The sequence below is a fragment of the Phacochoerus africanus genome, chromosome 2 (genome assembly GCF_016906955.1).
Source record: "Phacochoerus africanus isolate WHEZ1 chromosome 2, ROS_Pafr_v1, whole genome shotgun sequence".
Taxonomy (NCBI): domain Eukaryota; kingdom Metazoa; phylum Chordata; class Mammalia; order Artiodactyla; family Suidae; genus Phacochoerus; species Phacochoerus africanus.
Genome location: NC_062545.1, coordinates 122175368 through 122197305, shown reverse-complemented (window position 1 = coordinate 122197305; position 21938 = coordinate 122175368). Strand labels below are relative to the sequence as shown.

Sequence of the window (21938 nt, the reverse complement as noted above, 5' to 3'; positions counted from 1 at the left end):
GGAGAAATGAATTCATACAATACAAATGTAGTATAATTAGTTGTACTTCTGGGAATTTCAATGCACTCTTAAAAGTAAACAGTGAATGCCAATTCCACTTTTCTAACAGTGACAGAGTAGAAAGGGTATGGACTAAATCTTACATTTTTAAATGATGAGCAATTGGTCTGGTAAGCTAATCTCTCTGAGTCATAGTTTCATTAAGTGGAAAATGGAGATGGTAACATGCAGCTGGTGAGATTATATGAAATAATTTATGAAAAGCAACTGGCACCAAACCTGATACACAAAAGGCATTCAATAATGGTTAGTTTCCGAAACACTGATAAAATAATTTAACTTCTACTAAAAAACTTTTAACAATTTTGTTCAAAAGGGTATCTACCAGAAAACTGATTCCAAAAACCCATCTTAAAATATACAGCATGTTTCATTTGCTGCCATAGACATTTCAAGAGCGCACACATCAGAATTTTTTATTGAATAGTATTTTACATGTGCAAAAAGGAAGTTTGCTATTTATGACCTAGCCACACAGAAGATCTTTTACATAAAAGGAATGATTTTTCTATGTAATGTATGTAACTGAGAAAAACTTAAGCTTACTTTCTAAATTTAGATGTGTGTATTTTCTTAAACTAGGACACATCTCAACCGATAACAGAACACACTGCTATTTCATAAACATTACATACTCAGTATATATGGCAAAAGACAATTGATGGACATTTCATGAAGGTCAAGTTTTAGCATCTCCAGAAATTTTTATTTAAGAAATACTCAAGAAATCCCCCACCACAGGTTTTCTGGAAGATAATACCATGTTTATGCTTTAAGAAAAGACATTTTTAAACTTTAAAATACAATAAAGTAAAGTTACCTTTTCAATGCATCTTCGAAGGGTGTTAATATTCCTGACCCACCAACCTATTCCCATAGCTCTTAGCTCAGACCACTGTGGGTCCCCTCTCTGAATTGCCGGAATCATATTAATCAATTCTTCCTCAGCCTCAGAATGAAAAGCCCAGGCAAAATGGCAAGTAGATACACCTAATTTATAAATACAAAATAATATGCCTCAGAACTCCATCCAAAAAGGACAAAAATTTTTCACATAGATATGTGTTTATTAATTCTGGAAAGAATTTTCAAGCAGAAAAAAAGGATGAAAGGATTTCATCAATCATGATTTTTACAGTATATGCCTCTAAATACAAGATCACTGATAGGATACACAAAATCCTTTTTTCCCAAATGTATTTGCTTTTTTCCCCTACAAAAACAAAGGCACTAAAATTTAATCATTGGAAAAAAAGATATTTGAAAATGGTGCTATTCATATGTACACACACATACCAACTTGTCAACAGTGAAAGATCTCGTCAAAATATCCTGGCCCATGTACTTGGGTGCTGTCTCACAGTGCCATGTGCTTGCAGACCATATCCTTCAGTTCTGGGTACTGAAAACTGCCCCATTCATCATTCTGGCCAAGCAGCTACATATCACTTCAAAGCAAGCTCTAAATTTATGAGAGTTCCAGGGAATAATAGTGAGGTGGCACAGTCCTCTGCCTTTGGTTCCTTGGTTAAAGAGTTTAAAGCTGCCTAATACTGATAGTATGTGGCAAACAATTTTGCTCTGGTTAAAAGACTGTCAGGGATCTAGGCTGTATTCAGAGGCAACAAAATGGATTTAGTGACACTCTCCAGGAGTTTGTCAATAGCTGAACTACTCATAACACTTTACTCCACTTAGAGCAGGTAAAGAAGAAACATGAGAAGTGAACCACACAGAGTCAAGTTAGGCAGTGGGAATGCCACCAGGTAGAACCCAGAGGACCCCAGGAAGGAAGCGAGGCTAGTCAAAGAAGCCATCTAGATGAATCCTTTTGGAAACAAAGACAAGTCTGAGGTCAATGGCAGGTCTGGTAGTCACATTACAGCACAGGACTTTCAAAGCTTTAAAGCCATCAATTTTACCACACAGAGTTTTTTCACTAACAACTAGTATATAGACTTCACATATAGTTTAGAGCTTCTCTGACAATTACCACTTCACAATAGTTCCTTCAAAAAGTATAAAAAAAATTCTATGAGCATTGTGAATAATAATATTGTATATTTTAAATTCCCCATTGCTAACATTTATACACAACTGTGTTTGAAATCTTATCACAAAATCAATGCAACAAGCCTTAACTGTCACTACAAATTTAGGAGGAAAAGGCAAAACTTAGTAACATCAACTTGCATTTTTTCAGAACCTAAAAAAGTAGATTAACCTCACTATTTAAATATCTGGTTTTAGAAATAATTACTGCATGAATAAATCAACTATGATGGAAAAATGCAAATCATTAAATAAATAAAATAATTACTGCATGAAACAGCTATAAAAAATATGACACTTTGCTTTAGAAATTGCTATTAAGAGTTCTCTTGTGGTTCAGTGGGTTAAGGATCCAGCATTGTCCCTGCAGCGGTGCAGGTAGCTGCTGTGGTGCACGTAGCTGCTGTGGTGCAGGTTCAATCCTGGCCCAGGAACTTCCACATGTTGTGGACGTGGCCAAAAAGAAGAAAGAAAAGAAAAAATTGCTATTATAAGGCTACGCAAAATGCACACTTTTGCATATAAAAGTAATATAAAATATATTACATTCTATATCCTTAAATGAAATCTGATTAAGTTTTGGTATGACTAAAAGGAAACGAAAATACACACAGGCATGTCAGGGGAATTTGGTTCAAAAAGATGATTAAGTAAACAGTGACTACATTTGGAAACCTAACTATTAGAAATGAAAAAAGGTATTAGGAAAAAAAAAGATGGCTACCAATAGGCACTGATTTTTATCTGCCTATCAATGGCAGGCTACTCTTTGCAATTTACCTGTGTTCTTTTTACCTTGCCTCTATATAAGATACTTAAGTTTTTCCCTGAAAATTGTTTCTAGGACCATTACCTACAATACCAGTCACTTTTCTCATTTCCAATGTTTTAACCATATCAAAGGAAAAATGGAATTTGACAATGCTTTAGAAATTTGAGGAGTTTAGGTATCCCTAGGCAGAGTACAAATAGCATTAAGTGTTAAACACATTATACACATTGTTATAAAGTCATTCAGTATCATGTGACCATCATTTAAAACTAAAATTTAAAAGAACCTTAAAATATCATTTTTTCTTTTCTTTTTTTTTTTTTTTTTTGATTTTTGGGCCACACCTGCGGCATATGGAGGTTCCCAGGCTAGGGGTCCAATCAGAGCTGTAGCTACTGGCCTATGCCACAGCCACAGCCACAGCAACAGCCACAGCAATCTGAGGGATTTGAGCCGCATCTGCAACTTATACCATGGCTCCTGGCGAACCAGATCCTTAACCTACTGAGCGAGGCCAGGGATGGAACGTGCATCCTCATGGATTCGTTTTCACTGGGTGATGACGGGAACTCCGATATATGTATTTTTTTACAGCTTGCACCCACAGCATATGGAAGCTCCCAGGCCAGGGACTGAACCTATGCCTCCACAGTGATCCAAGCCTCTGCAGTCAGATTCTTAATCCATTATGCACAGTGGGACCTCCTACAGTTTTGATTTTTTTTATCTATAAGTTAGGGGCCTGATATAAATCTATACATTTCAAATCAGGGTATGTGGCAGTGTGTGGAAAGTATGCAAATCTACTGGCTTACTATATAGCACATATTCCTGAACATCCACTTTACTTGTGAGTAACTAACTTAGAACATAATGCTTATACTAAAATAAACATAAACAATAAGGCATAGGGCAAATTTTACATAATTTTTAAAGAAAGGATGTGAGATAACACAGAAATTCAGGACCACTTTGGGTTACAACCTCAGGCATATCAAGTTAACTCATAAACTACTATGACTTTAGTCACTCACAGTAGTCTGAGAAACTGAGACAGATGAGCAAAAGTCACAGAGCAGAGCTGAATGATACACAGAAAAAAGTTAGGTGGGTACTATGTGACAGGAAGATCTTGAGACTAGTGATAGGTATGCATATGGTGACTTATCTAATATGTCACACAAATATGAATATACCAACTACTTCAATACGAACTGAAAGTTGCACAAAGGTTGAAACAATACCTTGGTGAAGTAGCTGAACTCGGTATAAAGGAGGCAGAGATGTCAAAAGGCAGGTGTGCAAACGCATAGCTAGTAAGTACCGTAAACCACACTCATCTAATGTGTCTCTTCCTGTGAAGAAAAAATATGATTGAGGAAAAAGGAATGCAACATGTCAACAACCAATAAAAAGTTAGAAAACAAATATTAAATTTAATAATAATAACTTACACAAAATAGATGATTTTTTGAGTGTATTCCTTTATGAATACTTCAGTATCTTTACTTACTTGGAGTTCCCATTATGACTCAGTGGAAAGGAATCTGACTAGTATCCGTGAAGACACAGGTTCAATCCCCTGGCCTCAATCACTGTGTTAAGGATCCAGTGTTGCCGTGAGCTGTGGTGTAGGTCTCAGACATGGCTTGGATCTGCCGTTGCTGTGGTTGTGGCGTAGGCTGGCAGCTATAGCTCTGATTCAACCCCTAGCCTGGGAACCTCCATAGGCCATGGGTGTGGCCCTCAAAAAAAAGAGACAAAAAAATATATATATATGTGTGTGTACATTTATCTTTACAATAAGCATTAATACTAAAACTTCCAAATGAAAAACATATCCAAAAAATTTAACTACCTATTAGTACAGGTAACAACAGTACTTAGAGCTACTCATAATAAATGAAAATAAAAAAGGAAATCTTGAGATCCAATGAAAAATATATTAACTATGGTAAGTTAGATACAATTTTTAAAAAATTCCCTATGCAAATTCAGATGAGATTTAAAGATAGGAATTATGTAAGTAAAATCATTTATTACATAATTAAGTAGGTAACATTTTCTAGGTTGGTTAGCTTAATTGAAATATTTCATTATCAAAGATTTGAAATTTGACCCCCCAGGCTAGTGTTACCAAGTTAAGGGTGAACTCTAACCTTGATTCCACAAATTTATTCTGAGTCACAGGTTGAGCAGAGGTATGAAAGCATACCAAGTTTACTCAAAATTACAGCCACTGTTGGATAAAAGCAACAGAAAAGCACTAACAGTACGAGCCTAGTAACTACCATTTAGTACTCAGAGTATAAAATATGTTCTAGAAGAAAATAAAACATTTAAAATTTTTGAAGTTCAAGTTCTAACTCTACTTCCCAATATATTAGTTCATTCACCTTATTATTCATTCAACAAATTATGTATCTGCTACGTCACAAGCATAGTTTAGGGGTTTGAGAGGGAATAAAGCCAGGGTGCTTATATCTTAGGAGACAGAGACAAACAATAAACAAAGAAATAATGTATCTAGTGGAAATTCTTGCCATGGAGAGAAATAAAGCAGGACTGAGGGAAAGGGAGTGCTAAGATAAGAGGGTCCTACTTTAAACAGTGTGGCCAGGGAAGAACTTTCCAATAAGATTACATTTCAGCAAAAATCTGAGGAAGTAAGGGAATGACAATGACGGATATCTAATCCTGGAAGAAAAGCATTCTGTGTGGAAGAAACAATATGTGCAGAGAAACATCATGTGCCATGTGTGGGACAGCAAGCAGCCATGAAGCAGAGCAGAATCGAGCACAGATCACATAGAGCCACACAGACCACTTAAGGACCTGGCTTTTGTTTTAAAGTGAGATGAGAAGCCATCAGTGAAAGTTGAGCAGAGGAGAGATTTAATGTGATTTTGTTTTAAACTAATCCCTGGCTCCTCTGTGAAGAAAAGACTGCGGTAACAAGAATGAAACAGTTTAGGAGACTTTATCAGTAATTAGGCAGGATGTGACAGTGACTTGAACCAGAGTGCTAAGAGGAGAGGTGATAAGAAATGACTGGATTCTTGATGCAGCAGGACAGCATTTGCCAATGGACTGGCTTGGGGCATGAGAGAAAGTTGAGTCAGGAATACCTCTTAAGCTGTATCACCTGAACAAATCCTAGAACTCATTTACTTAGAATCCATTTAAGGAGATGTGCAGCTATTTAATCTCTGGGCTTCAGTTTCCCATCTGTGGAATGGAGACATTCACTCCTGCCTTTTCTACCTCACGAAAGTCCACTGTGACCAGGATGAGCCATTTTTACACTTCCTAACCAAGCACACAGTTTTGTATCAGGAGATTTTAACAATTTTTCATGGATTGTGGGATATCTTTTCTTTCTGTCCCGGAGTAAAAACTCTGATGTATATATTGTTTGCAACAAAAGTTTAAGGTTACTTTGGGAAGAATCTGGATCTATTGCACACAACCTCAAAATAATTCAATTTTTTAAATTAACATGGTTAGAAAATAAGTCATAGGCAAAACTCTCTGAAGGTCACTAGTTACTTCAACCTATAGAAGAGAAAACTCTGGAGATATACTATAAGGGTATAAATCTATATGAAGAGATACATTCCAGGTAGCTTTGAGAAACAGTCTTTTTCCCCCGAACTTGGAAATCATGTGAAATAATTAAAATATAGGCTTGGAGGCAATGATGTACCCATATGTGACCCCAGTTCTGCCACTTACTACCTATGCGATCTTACATGTTACTTAATCTCAAGATCAGTATCTTGTATCTTCACCTATAAAATTAAGTATAATAATAGCTACACTTACTAGAAGACAGTTGTAATAATTATGACAAAATACATAAAGCACTTGGCACAACAATTGTTCACTCTGCCACAACATTCATTGAATGAGTGAATAATCAATCATTTTCAGCTTCCAACATTTAGAATCAACATTTTCTAATGCCAACATTTAGAATCAACACCACGATCTGTAACTATCTGCATAAGGAAAGAATGGAATCTAATTTTCAGGGAGGCAGCCAAAATTTTCCTGGTTACAGAATGAATTAAGCAAGACACACATCATATTCAAATGTATGAAAACCTTTTCTCAAGAGAATTTCTGGAGATAATTAGGTAATCATAAGAAATTATTTATACCTAGAAATGGGAAGATGAACAAGTTGAACCCACGGGGTCCTTATAAGCCTCATGCTTCAATAGTAAAATTAACAAGTGGGCCATTATTATTGCTAAAAGTAAAATAAAAATAAACCAAATAAATCGATCCATTTGAAAAAACAGAAGACTATATATATCCGAAACCACATGAAGGTTTCAGGGTAAAAAACTCATGTGAGGATGCACACATGTATCATGAAAAACATAAAGTCACATGCACAAGTCCTAGCCTAGTCTTTTCTTTCACAATTATGTAAGAGTAATTGCCAATTAGGTCATTTTCCTGTGAGGTTTAAAGAAAGACTGCAATTTGACATTAGTCATAATATAGATAATACAGAAAGTTCTATTAACAATAACTTTACAAATTTTTAGTGAGAATATTTACCTGAGTGACTCTTATCTCTGTTTTCATCAAGCTCAGTACTGGTGGTAGCCACTGTATCAGCCAGAGCTACAAGAAACATCTGCTCCAAACGGGTAAGGCCTGGTAGACTTGAGTGCATAAGATGACTTGAAAGTACCCTAGCATGTTCTTGGCCAAAGTAAGCTGGTCCATATTGAGAAAGGTTTATTACTTTTGATTTGTTTTCTCTCTTTTCTGGCTCTAAGTCGATATCATCCGTTGTTATATCCTGGATTTGGAACAGCTCTGAATACTGATCCTCTGGTTGTCTCTCTGTATGATCTTCATAGCTCTGTGGTATTTTTGTACTTTCCTCTGAAATTCTGTATGTTGTATCTTGGTCAGCAGCAAGCAATGCATATAATGGTAGTGGAGGAATAGAATCTATCTCAGTATAATCTCGAGTACCATCTTTCCCTATGGTGACTGTATCCTTTGCTGTACTGCCACTTACACTAATGGTTCGAGAAAGATGTCGCTTAGTTCCTTCTCCAGCATCGGCGTCTCTAACTACTGCAACTTCACCTGCAATACATTTTACTAAATGAGAGAGAATAGCTTTAGCCCGGCGGACTTTCCCCAGGTCCATCAATTCTAACAGCTGGGTTGGGTGATACTGCGGAAGTGTAGGGGAAAGTACATGTGCAGCCTCAAATAAGCCACCATCCTGAACTACAGTCGGTGAATAAAAAACATCATCAGCAATAGCTGTTCCTTCAACAATACTTTTCCTTGACAACATATTAGATTTCAAGACAGAATGATCTTGTATTGCTGTCTCTTCTCCATCAGGACCATCAGCTTCAATGTCTCCAAATTTGACAGCATGCTTCCACTGTGCATATACATGCATTTCACAATCCATTCCTACCACCAATATCCCATCTCTTACCCAAGAAAGAGAAACAGGCAGTGAAGGTGTACCGTCAACAGAAGACACTAAGTCTATAGATCTAAGGAGAACCCATCTTGACCTAACTCCTTGCTTGATACTTCCACCAAGTGGTAAAGTGATGACAGCTACACCATCCTTACTATTGATTTGCTCAGTCACAATCCCTGAAAGCCGCCCATACATGAAGATGTTAGCACCAACTCCCACTGTGAGAATGTGGGAGCCATCTTCTTTTGATACCCAGTCTAAATGTACTAAATGTTTGATATTTGGAATAAGATATCTATCCTTGCTCAAAAGCGCATCTGATTTGCTGTACACAAAGAGATTACTGTCGACACTGACCCTTGAATCAAGGACACTCCCGACTTTGACCAAATCATCAAGATGAATTGTTTGTTCTAAAACCCATTCTGACCCTCCTGTAGATTCACATTCAAATATGCAAACATGCATGGAAAATTCTTTAGAAACAAAGCCATTGTGGTGGATAGGTTGTTTGTAAGCCACTGCAAGCCGACCCGTGTATGAACAGCTAACAGCAACCGGCCTTCCCACAATGCTCACTGTACTGCTATTATCTTCTCCTTCATCATTCATCAAGGGCCATATCCTCCAATGATAGGTTTCCTTCTCGTCTCTTTTACATTGTGGGTTGGTTTCCATACTACATTTCCAGAAGCGTACTTTATTGTCAGAACAAGTTGTAACCACTAAATAGGGTGCAAGGCACACTGGATAAATTGAAGAGGAACTCAGATGGCCTTAAAAAAGAAAAAGCAGAGAGTCATAATAATAGAACCACAAAGTAATATGTTAATAATCAAATTCTAGAATATGATTAAGCCAAAGGCCACTATGAGCTTCTTCAGAATAACTGCAGTCCCCTCCTTAACTAGCATCCTAAAACTAGTGAACTAAATATCCAATGGCCAAGGCATCTATGGAAGTCTTGAAAGCCACGTGGTGAAATCAAAACATGTAATAATAATCACTTAATTTGTTTTTAGGCAATTAAATTTAAATGAGGCAAATATTTCATTAATATAAAACCCAAGGAGTTCCCACTGTGGCTCAGCAGAAACGAATCTGACTAGTATCCATGAGGACACAGGTTTGATCCCTGGCCTTGCTCAATGGTTTAAGGATCTGGGGTTGCCATGAGTTGTGATGCAGGTCATAGACATGGCTCGAATCTGGCATTGTTGTGCCACAGGTGCAGCCCTAAGAAGGAAAAAAGAAAAAAAAAAAAACAAAAACTCAAGGAGTTCCCTGGGGGCCTACTGGTTAAGGGTTAGGTGTTGTCACTGCTGTGGCTGGCTGTCATAACTGTAGCTCCAGTTCAATCCCTGGCCAGGAATTGCTGCACGCTGCGGATGTAGACAAAACAAAACAAAACAAAACAAAAAAAAACCCACCAACTCAAAAGCAATGGAACAAGTCAATTCTTAATCAATAAATCTGTTAACTGCTATAATTTATATATGCATTCACCATACATGCCTCATTGGACTTTCATTCTATCTCTTTTATCACCTGCATTGTAAATGCTTAAGTAGTCATTATAATCTGCCCTTCAAATGCCCCAAACTGGCCCTTCAATAATCCAAACACTAGATCTGCCCCAAAATGTTTTCAGTCAGCTAAACAGACTGACTGTTTTCAGTCACAAAATGTTTTTGGTCAGCTAAACAGACACTAGATCTCATCTTTTCTTTTTTTTGTCTTTTTTTTTTGTCTTTTGTCTTTTTAGGGCCACCCTCGCGGCATATGGAAGTTCCTAGGCTAGGAGTCTAATCAGAGCTGTTGCCGCCAGCCTACGCTAGAGCCACAGCAATACCAGATCCAAGCCATATCTGCGGCCTACACCACAACTCACAGCAACACCGAATCCTTAGACCACTGAGCAGGGCCAGGGATTGAACCAGCAACCTCAAGGTTCCTAGTCAGATTCATTTCCACTGCACCATGACAGAACTCCCTAGATCTCATCTTTTTTATCAGGTTTAATTTATGTTCTCCTAACACTGAAACAGAACCCTCGTATTTGTTCCTGACTACCAAAGACTAATGCTGCCCATCCATTGTCAACTATAACATGAAGGGTAGCAGTGATTAAGACCAGGATCAGAAGGCCTGGGTTCAAGTTCCAGTCCATCAATACCTTCCTAACGGTGGAAAAGCGACTTACACATCTGAGCCTGTCCCATTTAAATAACAGGAATCACGTCATTGCTTCCCTTGGAGTGTTACTATCAAATTAAGACATTTCAAAGTGGAGTTCCCATCATGGCTCAGTTGTTAACGAACCCAACTAGGAACTATGAGGTTGCGGGTTCCATCCCACTGACCTTGCTCAGTGGGTTAAGGATCCGGCATTGCTATGAGCTGTGGTGTAGGTTGCAGATGCAGCTCAGACCCCACATTGCTGTGGCTCTGGCATAGGCCAGCGGCTACAGCACTGATAAGACCCCTAGCCTGGGAACCTCCATATGCCTCAGGTGCAGCCATAGAAAAGACAAAAAAAAAAAGACATTTAAAAGCATCTTATAAAGTCCCTGAGAATATATATTTTATCATTATTCCAATAAATTTATGAGTATATCCTAAACTTTCCAAATATTTTGAAAGATTCAAAAGCTGACCTAAATCTTCATCCACCACCAAAGCCCAGCCCAGAGTAAACTCTTACTGTGATCTTTCCAACTCTGATTCCAAATCTATGTGAGGGATAAGCAAAGAGCCTCATACTCAAAACCATTCACCAGTAACTGGAATAGTCTTGAACTTCTAATTCTGGTCCCCCCAAAACACTATTCTATAAACACTTCAATTATAATTCCACAAGTGACAGATCATTTTAACTATAGCTTCTAGTTCTGTTCTTCAAACTGTTTTATCCACCTTGCTAAAGTCAATATCTTTCCAGGCTAACCAAACTATAATCTGGTATCATATATTTTCCCTGAAAGTATCTGCCAACTCTTGTTCAAACATACTAATAGCATAATGTGGGTGAAAACCTTAATTCAAAAAAAGAAAAGCTTGAATAATTCACAAATGAACATATTTGTTCTTTGAAATTTTACTATCATAGTATTCCCACTTATAAGAAATCATAGTGCAGTCAAGAAACCCTGCATTAAAACAGTTACGCCATTTTTTTTTTGTCAAGTGGATTACACTTATCACAGGAAATTATTTCTAAGAAAGACATATTTCTAAACAGATGTGTCATTACTAGAAAATAAATCTTTATTTCACTATCCATCAAGCACATATTTCAGAAGAGTTCATTCAATTTTATCCATAGAAACAACTGTCCAGACTTACAGTTACCTTACCTGCTGAAGGTGTTGCTCTTATTACTTCAACTCCGACGGGGAGATCAAGAGGTTGGCTATATACCAGTCTAGAACTCAGAATCAGTTTACTAGCAGTTTGAAGGTTGGCAATTGAGGAAGAATGTGGCATTGGGCTCACACTGGGAGAGGTTTCTGGAGAAGAGTCTACAGTCTTCTGTCCAGGGACTGAAAGCAGACTCTCTGAAGAAACACCTTCTGAAGCTTTAGCTTTGAAAAGAAATTATGAAATACATTTCTATCATCAGTATACATATATTAGCTAGAACAATATTTTATTACAATTTAACAAACATGGTTTCTTCAAAGTACTCTGGAAACAAGGTTAATGTTCAATCTTTTGCTGAGTTACCTTGATAGACACTTTTTTTTTAATACCCTTTCTTAGAATCACCAACTCTATCACAGGGATATTGCCAGTAAAGAATCACAACATGTAATAGCTAGGAAAAAAACTTAAGTTATCTAGTCTAGTGTATTCAACTTTTAAAACACATCAAACCTGAAACACATCAAAGCTTGAGGAACTTTTAACATGAAGATTCTCATGCCTAACCACAGAAACACTGATTTGGTTGCTTTGGGATAGATCCCAGAAATCTGCATTAATAAGCAGCCAGGTATTTATGAAATAGATGGGCCATAAATCAAACATTAAGAAATAACAAGGTACTTCCTTACTCAATAGATGAAGAAATTTAAATTTGGAGAGCTTAGTGATTTCCTTAAGATCAAATAATTAGCTAGTGCCAGAGAAAACACTACAGCAACAGCCTATTGCATATCAAGTGCTGAAACAGGATAATAAATAAGATTTCAAGAACATATACAAAAAATTAAAGTTCCAAACAAATTTAACACAGTATCAGGTAAATAGCCTTGTAAGGTATATTGTCCCTGACCTTCATCCAAAGAGTTTCCACCTTCACACTAGGGTGGAGTATAAATTTCTGAGCAGATTTAGTTATCTGTGCTTCTGTTACATGTGAGGGACACTTCACATTACAATTTTATATTTCTATGTCCATCTTCCCCAATTAGATTATAAATTCATCAAAATCAAGGGCGATGTCTTATTGCTTTGTATATCCTATTGCATACCAGAATACAGACAGGTAATAATCAACCCCCTTTTGCTTCTGGTGGATGTTATGTCGATCTGTTTCATAACAGCAGACCACTCAATAAGAAATACGAAAACATTTTTTGTAAAATAGAATAAGACTACATACAACCTTGAATCAGTAGTCAAAAGACAGAAATACTATTCCTGACTCCAAATTAACTAAATATGTCTCCTTAAGCAAGGTACTTCACCAACTCTGGCTACTTGCTCATCAGAAAAATAAGGCTGAATTACATCTTTTTCTGTATACCAAGAAATTTTCTAATGTATATATCTCATACAAAGAAAGAAAATAAGAGCAGGGAATAATGCAAAGGGTTTGGAGCCAAAAGACCTTATTTTGAAACTTAGTCTGTGATAAACTAAATGTGGCATTTGGTCAAGTTTCTTTTTTTTTTTTTTCCGTCTTTTCACCTTTTCTAGGGCCGCTCCCAAGGCATATGGAGGTTCCCAGGGTTGGGGTCTAATAGGAGCTGTAGCCACCAGCCTACACCACAGCCACAGCAACTCAGGATCCAAGCCACATCTGTGACCTACACCACAGCTCATGGCAACACCGGATCCTTAACCCACTGAGTAAGGCCAGGGATCAAACCTGCAACCTCATGGTTCCTAGTCGGATTCGTTAAACACTGAGCCACGACAGGAACTCCTGGTCAAGTTTCTTAACATTATTCCATTAATAAACTGAGAATAATATATATCTCACAGGTATAAAGTTCTTGTGTCAGTGCTTGGTACCAAGAATGTTCCTTCTCCATCCAAATGTAATTCTATCACTTCACCCTTTCCAGGATTTTCAACAGGCCACTAAATTCAAGTAACAGGTTTAACGGCAATGTATACCATGTTAAACCTACTGCAGAGGTTAGAATCAAAAGACAGATGCTTTCTGTCAAAGCTGAAGATAGCATATCTTACTATAATCTTACTGTTTGTGACCTTTCACTACTGTCACAAACAGAGTAAGCAAAATACTGCATTCTCTGGAAAATGAGAGAATTACCTTCCTTGAGGGTGTTACACTAAGCGAAATAAGTCTGATGAAGAAAGACAAATACTGTATGGTTTCAAAACTCATATGTGGAATATTTTTTAAAGTAATTAAAAAAAAAAACAAAACAAAATGACAAATACACTGATACAGAGAACAGACTGTGTGGGGTTAAAAGAGGGGAAAGGGGGTGGGGGAGGGTGAAAAGGGTAAAGGGGGTCAACTCTAGGATGACAGATGGAAACTAGACTTTTGGTAGTAAGGATACTATAGAGTATTCCAGAAGCCAAATTAGAATGTTGTACACATGAAACATATACAATGTTATAAAACAATGTTACCTTAAAGAAATAAAAATAAAATTATCTTCCTGATAAGCTGGTTTTAGATCCCTCTACTCCCCCATTTCTGTGAAACAACGTGTAACACCAAGAATTAATTCCAAAGGCTTTCAAACAATTTTTTGGATTCCTTCTACCACAAGAAGATTAGGCTTAACTAGGTACAGGCAACTGTTCCATAGAATCATTTGGCTTTTCTAATGCAAGTTCACAGCCCAGTGAGAACTGCTCTTTTACACAGTTATGTGATAATATGGATTAAAAAGGGAACAAAAAACATATATATTATTACTTTCCTATATTAAATGTTGAATGTGTATAAAATCATTCAAATTATATAATCACCAGAAATAATAAAATGTTTCCAAAACTCGAATATTTTGGGTTAACCAGTTTAGATTCACTTTGATATGGTTATCAACACAGTTCTTCAATTAAACAGTTATCTTTCAGAAGTAAAGTTTGTTTTAAAAAGAAAGATTCACAATTTCTGTACTTCATACTACAGATCTTTTAATTGCTAAGACATTTAAATTAATGTATATAGCAAAAGCATAGATGAAATAATTTTTAAAATCGCTGCTGCATTTCCTAATATTCTACAAAAACTATTCCTCTTATAAACTTCAGATACTCAATCACATTTTTCTAAATAGTAAGTTTGTTTCTCTTAGTGCTGCTAGAGCTAATGTACATGGTATCAGATGGCAGTGTATATTAACCAACAAAAAAGTATTAACTCTATGGGCCAAAGTGACTTATAGAGACAAAGTATCTAGAACAGTCATAATAGGCATTTAATAAATATTAATTTAAAAAATAAATCAAACTTTTATTTCAATATGTCTAATGTATTAATTGACTGGTTTTATTTATTTTACTTATTTACTTATTTATTTATTTATTTTTGCTTTTTAGGGCCACGCCTGCAGCATATGGAGGGTCCCAGATTAGGGGTCGAATCTGAGCTACAGCTGCTGGCCTACACCACAGCAATGTGGGATCCAAGCCTCATCTGCAGCTTACACCACAGCTCACAGCACTGTTGAATCCCTGACCCACTGAGCAAGGCGAGAGATTGTAGCCACATCCTCACCAATACTAGTCAGATTCATTTCTGCTGTGCCACAAGGGGAACTCTGACTGGTTTGTTTTTAGATAAATCTATTTCATTAATGACTTATGACACTGTAATTAAAAGTTTGATGTATACATACTTCAATTCAGCAACTCAACTCAGTTCACTATATCTTTATTTTAAAGAATTAACTAACCTAAAGCATACCCAGGAAAAAAATGAATGTATTTTATATCATCTCTGCATAAAACCTAATATAATTACTTACCCAAACATGCCTGTACAGATTTAAGATGAAGGTGCCACATATGGAGAATAGAGCAATTATTGCTGTCCTTTTCAATTACTACCAGAAAGAATTTTTCTGAAAATGGTGGTGGACGATATCCTATTGTTAAAGGAAAAGAATACTTAAGTTAACATACTTCTATAGGATTTTATTTTATTTTTTATAATGATTTTTATTTTTTCCATTATAGCTGATTTACAGTGTTCTGTCAATATTCTGCTGCACAGCAAGGTGACCCAGTCACACATACATGTATACATTCCTTTTTCTCACCATAGGATTTTTAAAAGAAAGAGTTTTTTTGGGTTTTTTTTTAATTTTATTTTTTGGCCATGCCCACGACATGTGGAAGTTCCTGGGCAAAGGACTGAACCCACGCCACAATAGCAACCCAGGCTGCTGCAGAGACAATGCTGCATCCTTAACCCACTGTGCTACGAGGAACTCCAAAAATGACTTAAAAAAAATCTCTTAATAGAAATGTATAGAATGTATAGAAACTGGGAGGAAAAGGAAAGAATAGATGTTTAGAAGCAGTTTTATGTAATTTTGTGACAAAGGTGAGGTGGCTATCAAAGACTAATGGGGCTCGTTAAAACTACGAATCCTATAGAAGAACCTATCTTCAGAACAGAAACAGACTCACAGACGTGGAGAGCAGACTTATGGTTATCGAAATGAGGGAGTGGGATGGACTGGAGCTTGGGGTTAATAGATGCAAACTATTACATGTAGAATTGATAGGCAATGAGGTCCTGCTGTATAGCACAGGGAACTATATCCAATCACTGTGATAGAACATGATGGAAGATAATATGAAAAAAAGAAAGTATATATATATGTACGACTGGGTCACTTTGCTAAACGCAAAAACTGACAGAACATTGTAAACCAACTATACTGTGATAAAATAAAATAAAAAACAAATAAATCAGAGTTCCCGAGGTGGCTCAGTGGTTAACAAATCCAACTAGGAACCACAAGTTTACAGGTTCGATCCCTGGCCTCGCTCAGTGGGTTGAGGATCCAGCATTGCCATGAGCTGTGGTATAGGTCACGGTCGAGGCTCAGATCCCAAGCTGCTGTGGCTCTGGCGTAGGCCAGCAGCTACAGCTTTGATTAGACCCCTAGCCTGGGAACATCCATATGCCTTGGATGCGGCCCTAGAAAAAAGCACAAAGACATAAATCAATCAATCAATCAATCAATCAATCATGGCACAAAAAAATCATTTGGAGATTTTTTTAAAAAGTACAAATCCACCATGAAGGGACACCTATTGGTCACAGATGGGATCATTTGAACTTCAAAGAATAAAAATGAATTTACTAAAAACACACTGACTATATAAAAAACCATGAGTTCATAAAAATGCCAAAAGACAGAGGGCACATGAGTAAAAAAAGTAAAAGACAGACAAGAAGGAACAGAAAAAAAGAAGGGAAAGGAGAAGGGAGAGAGGAAGAGAGAAAAGAAGAGAAAGAGAGAGAGAAAAGCGCAGGCAAGAGAAGCAGAGAGAGCACAGCCACACAGGTCAGCCTCACTGGATACCCCTCATAGTTCCTGGGGCACTAACTCCTTAATTGCAAAACTGGCAGTCAAATGGGAAGAATGAAATTAACATGTATCCTGCTTTTCTATATGAAAATAGTATCTTTTACAAAAACTAAAAGTCATGGGTGGAGGGCCAATGGTTATGGTGCAGAAGAGACTTTACAGAAAATTTTTTTTTTTACATTTTTTAGTGAAAAGAAATTGTGAACACAATTTTCCCCATAGACAACTGCATTTTTCATATATGAACAATGAGGTCAACACAGGACAACAAAAACTTTCTTCAAAAGTGAAAACCTGGGAGTTCCCATCGTGGCCCAGTGGTTAACGAATCCGACTAGGAACCATGAGGTTGCAGGTTCGATCCCTGGCCTTGCTCAGTGGGTTAAGGATCCGGCGTTGCTGTGAGCTGTGGTATAGGTCACAGACGTGGCCTGGATCCAGTGTTGCTGTGGCTGTGGGGTAGGCCAGTGGCTACAGCTCTAATTCAATCCCTAGCCTGGGAACCTTCACATGCCGCAGGTGTGGCCCTAAAAAAAGGACAAAAAAACTAATAAATAAATGAGGACTGATGAAATTAGCTAATAATGATCCTTAATGAAATAACTGATTAAAAAGCAACAATATCAGTGAAAGAAATCATGAGACAACAGGTTGCTGGCAAATTTTACATTGACACGACTACCCAAATCTTCTCAATCTTGGCATCACTAAAAACACGACGTCCGAGCATGTCCTTCTACGATGGACACACCATCACCTAGGAAGTTGAACCTGGATCTAATCAAGTCTGCAGGCCCAACATGGACTTCACAAGAAAACTTTTAAACAACATCACAAGCTGGTCAGAAAAATGCCTATAAAATAACTTCCTCTAAGACAAGTGGCATAAGTGGGATTATTTTAGCTTAAAAGACTCTTAAAAATGAAATAAAACGTGTGGACTCTATTTGGATATGAATCCAAACAAATGAAGAACAAATAGGTGTTCCCATTGTGGCTCAGCAGTAATGAACCCGACTAGTATCCATGAGAATGCAGGTTTGTTCCCTGATCTCACTCAGTGGGTTAAGGATCTGGCATTGCTATGAGCTGTGATGTATGTAGGTCGCAGATGCAGCTCGAATCTGGCATTGGGGTGGTTGTGGTGTAGGCTGGCAGCTATGGCTCTGATTTATCCCTCTAGCCTGGGAACTTCCATATGCTGCAAGCATAGCCCTAAAAAACAAACCAAACAAAGAAAAAGAACAAATAACTCTGACCTTTTTTGAGACAACAAATGGAGTAAATATGGAAGTTATTACACAATTCTGAAGAATTTTGTTATTTTGTTAAAGTGATTAATACCACCTGTATAACAAAAATCACACGGAAGTAATCAGGAACAAAACAACACAATGGCTAGGTTTGCTTTAAAATATTTCGGGAGAAAAGGAAAAGAAAAGAAAATAGGGTAGATAAACAAGTGTGACAAAATCTTAAAACCATCAATCTAAATCACAGGCATAGGTTGCACTCTGTCTATAATTGGCATTTTTCTTAATCAAAAAGTAATTAATTTTTAATTAAAACTTAGAAAGTACAAAATACAAGAGGGTCAGGGAAGAGGAGAAACACACATAGCAAGTCCTTTAAGAAAACATCTATAAAATCAAGAATAATATCAGCAAAACTGTGCGCAAAAACTAAAAGAAAACCAAGAAAAGCACTGGGAAATCTTGTGGCCTGATTTCACAGTGAAATAAGGAACTATCAAAAGAGGGAAATAAAGTATTTTTAAATATAGGTCTTTCAATTAAAAATTTTACTTAAAAAATACTAACTTTATATAAGCATTGTTTTCTAATACATTGGAATGTTAAAAATAGCATGATAAATGGTAACTAGGTTTGCAGGAATGCACATTAAAAAGTTTAACCCATAACGATCCGGCGTTGCCGTGAGCTGTGGTGTAGGTTGCAGACGAGGCTCGGATCCCAAGTTGCTGTGGCTCTGGCGTAGGCCGGTGGCTACAGCTCCGATTCAACCCCTAGCCTGGGAACCTCCATATGCCGTGAGAGCGGCCCAAGAAATAGCAACAACAACAACAAAAAAGACAAAAGACAAAAAAAATAATTAAAAAAAAGTTTAACCCAAATAAAGATGAAATACTAGAGAAAATCATATTTTAAATCTATAAAAGTACTATATGCTACAGTGATAGTGAAATAAAACTATCAAGTTTCATTTTGGCATAGAACATGAAAGTTTTATAATTACAAAGTTATAACTTTAAAAAAGAACATTTTAAGGTAAATAATGAAGTTTAAACTAAACACCCTATGGTTTGTTCTTTAAAGGTCTTATAGAGAACTATTTTCTTTAACAAGAAGAAAAAAGATTTTCCTGGTGGCTCAATGGGTTAAGGAGCTGGCATTGTCACTGCTGTGACTCTGGCTGCTGCTGTGGCACTGGTTTGATCCCTAGCCTGGGAACATCTTTATGCTGTGGGGATGCTGCCCCTGCCCAGGAAAAAAAAAAAGAGGAAGAAAGAAATACTCCCCTTTAGAAAGGAAAGCTATGAGACAGTAGTTTTAATTTACAGTATACCTGAGGTTCCCAGTGTATCATACAACATAACATCTTACATCATATATTTATCAATAATCTTTAGCAATTTGTTGGGAATTTTAACTTATATTAAAATTAATTGGGTTAAGATACCATAGGGATACTTATTAAAATGAAGTAACTTAATTATAGAGTTTATCAACTAACATTAATTTTTTATTTATTATTATTATTTTTTGTCTTTTTGTGTTTTCACAGCATATGGAGGTTCCCAGGCTAGGGGTCTAATCAGAGCTATAGCTGCCGGTCCTACCCCGGAGCCACAACAATGCGGGATCCGAGATGCATCTGCGACCTACACCACAGCTTACGGCAACACCAGATCTTTAACCCACTGAGCAAGGCCAGGGATTGAATCTGCAACCTCATGGTTCCTAGTTGGATTCGTTAACCACTGAGCCATGACGGGAACTCCTAATGTTAATTTCTTAAACAATTAAACTAGGTTTCATAAATAATACTGCTTAGTAAAATCTATGTCAATAGAGAATGTCTTTCAAAATATAATTTTTTTTTTCCGCCTTTTGAGGGCCACACCCGCAGCATATGGAGGTTCCCAGGCTAGGGGTCTGATTGGAGCTGTTGCTGCCAACCTATGCCACAGCCACAGTAATGCCAGATCCAAGCCGCCTCTGCAACCTACACCGAAGCTCACTGCAACACTGGATCCTTAACCCACTGAGAGACACCAGGGTTCGAACCTGCAATCTCATAGTTCCCAGTCAGATTCATTTCCATTGCACCACAACGGTAACTCCTCAAAATATAATTTTTATGCTCAAGTGTTATTTACCAACAAAAAGCAATTCTGAGAGAAATAACTAGTGTTTTGCCAAAAATCATGAAAGTGACGACTTCTGATATAAAGATCCATACTCATGAAAGTCTGGAGTATTTTTAAGATAAAGGTATCAAATTCAAGACTAGTTTCTATAAGTACCTTGCGATGGCTGAAAAAATATTTCTGTCTCCTTTTTGTCCGTATCTTCCTTATGTGGTTTATATCCTATAATGAAGTCTTCTTGAAACACATGCAGCAACTGTGTATTTGAGCCACACTACAAACATGAAAAAAGTAAAGTTTTATGTTTGAAATTCCACATATTCCACCCACTATCTCCCCAAGAACCCTAATGCAAAAGAAATAAATCTCTAACAATTTCTATTTTTTATAGAATGACTAATTACTGGAAAAAGCAACAAAAAAAATCATTAGAAATATTACAGTCAATAGCAGAACTGTGAACCACTAATAAAAACAAATCAACAGGTCTGCATCTCCAAAAAAAAAAAAACTACAAAAACAAAACAAAAAGTTAGGCAGAGTTCTCTTGTGCCTCAGCAGGCTAAGGATCTGGTATTGTCACTGCAGTAGCTTAGACTGCTGCTGTGGCCTGTATGGGTTTGATCCCTGGGCCATGGGAATCTTCAACATGCCACCTGTGTGTCCAAAAAAAAAAAAAAAGGAAGCAGTTAGGTGACCTATGCCACTTTGAGTTAAAAAATATCAGGTCTCAGAGTTCCCATTGTGGCTCTGTGGGTTAAGAACCCAACATGGTGGCCAAGAATATGCAGCTTCAATTCCTGGCCTCACTCAGTGGGTTAAGGATCTGGTATTGCCACAAGCTGAGCCATAGGTCGCAGATTCAGCTTGGATCCAGTGTTGCTGTGGCTGTGGCATAGGCCAACAGCTGCAGCTCTGATTCAATCCCCAGACTGGGAACTTCCGTATGCCACAGGTGCAGCCATAAAAATGAAAAAAAAAAAAAATCAGGTCTCATGATAGTCTAAAGAAGGCCATTCTGACTATATAAAGCAGACCACTATAGGCTTCTTTAGTTTTTCTAATTCCACTTGAGAACCAAAAAACGAAATGGAAACCAGAAAGGTCCTCAAAGTACTTCTACTAAGTCTGTCTAATGGGAATTATGAAGGATCCTATAACAGTTGGTGGAAACAACACATCTCTGAGGAAATGATTTACATTTAAATAACCAGGACTTCTAAAATAGTGGATGAAACATCACAATCAGCTAATGCTACATGATTGTGTTTCTGGACCATACAGAGAAGAAAAGTAAAGACAATGAAAAACAGGAATCCTAACATTAGAATCCTAATATTAGAATCACAAAAGTGACCTGAAATTTAAGGAAAGGCTAAATCCAAACAAAAGTTTATTATGGAAGTATGTCAAAACAATTAGAAGGCTTCC

The 21938-nt window shown here is 37.0% G+C and overlaps 1 protein-coding gene across 2 annotated transcripts in view; it reads right to left on the bottom strand.

Moving 5' to 3' along the window:
• The window catches only part of DMXL2 (Dmx like 2), a 161625-nt gene that overhangs the window by 49859 nt on the left and 89828 nt on the right, over positions 1-21938 (bottom strand). For both annotated transcript variants that reach the window (XM_047766346.1, XM_047766347.1), the window contains exons 15-20: positions 20664-20781; positions 15539-15658; positions 11714-11941; positions 7457-9133; positions 4129-4239; positions 881-1050 (exon numbers count right to left, since the gene is read on the bottom strand). In XM_047766346.1, the coding sequence (XP_047622302.1) occupies positions 881-1050; positions 4129-4239; positions 7457-9133; positions 11714-11941; positions 15539-15658; positions 20664-20781 (2424 nt within the window). The remainder of the gene's footprint in view (positions 1-880; positions 1051-4128; positions 4240-7456; positions 9134-11713; positions 11942-15538; positions 15659-20663; positions 20782-21938) is intronic.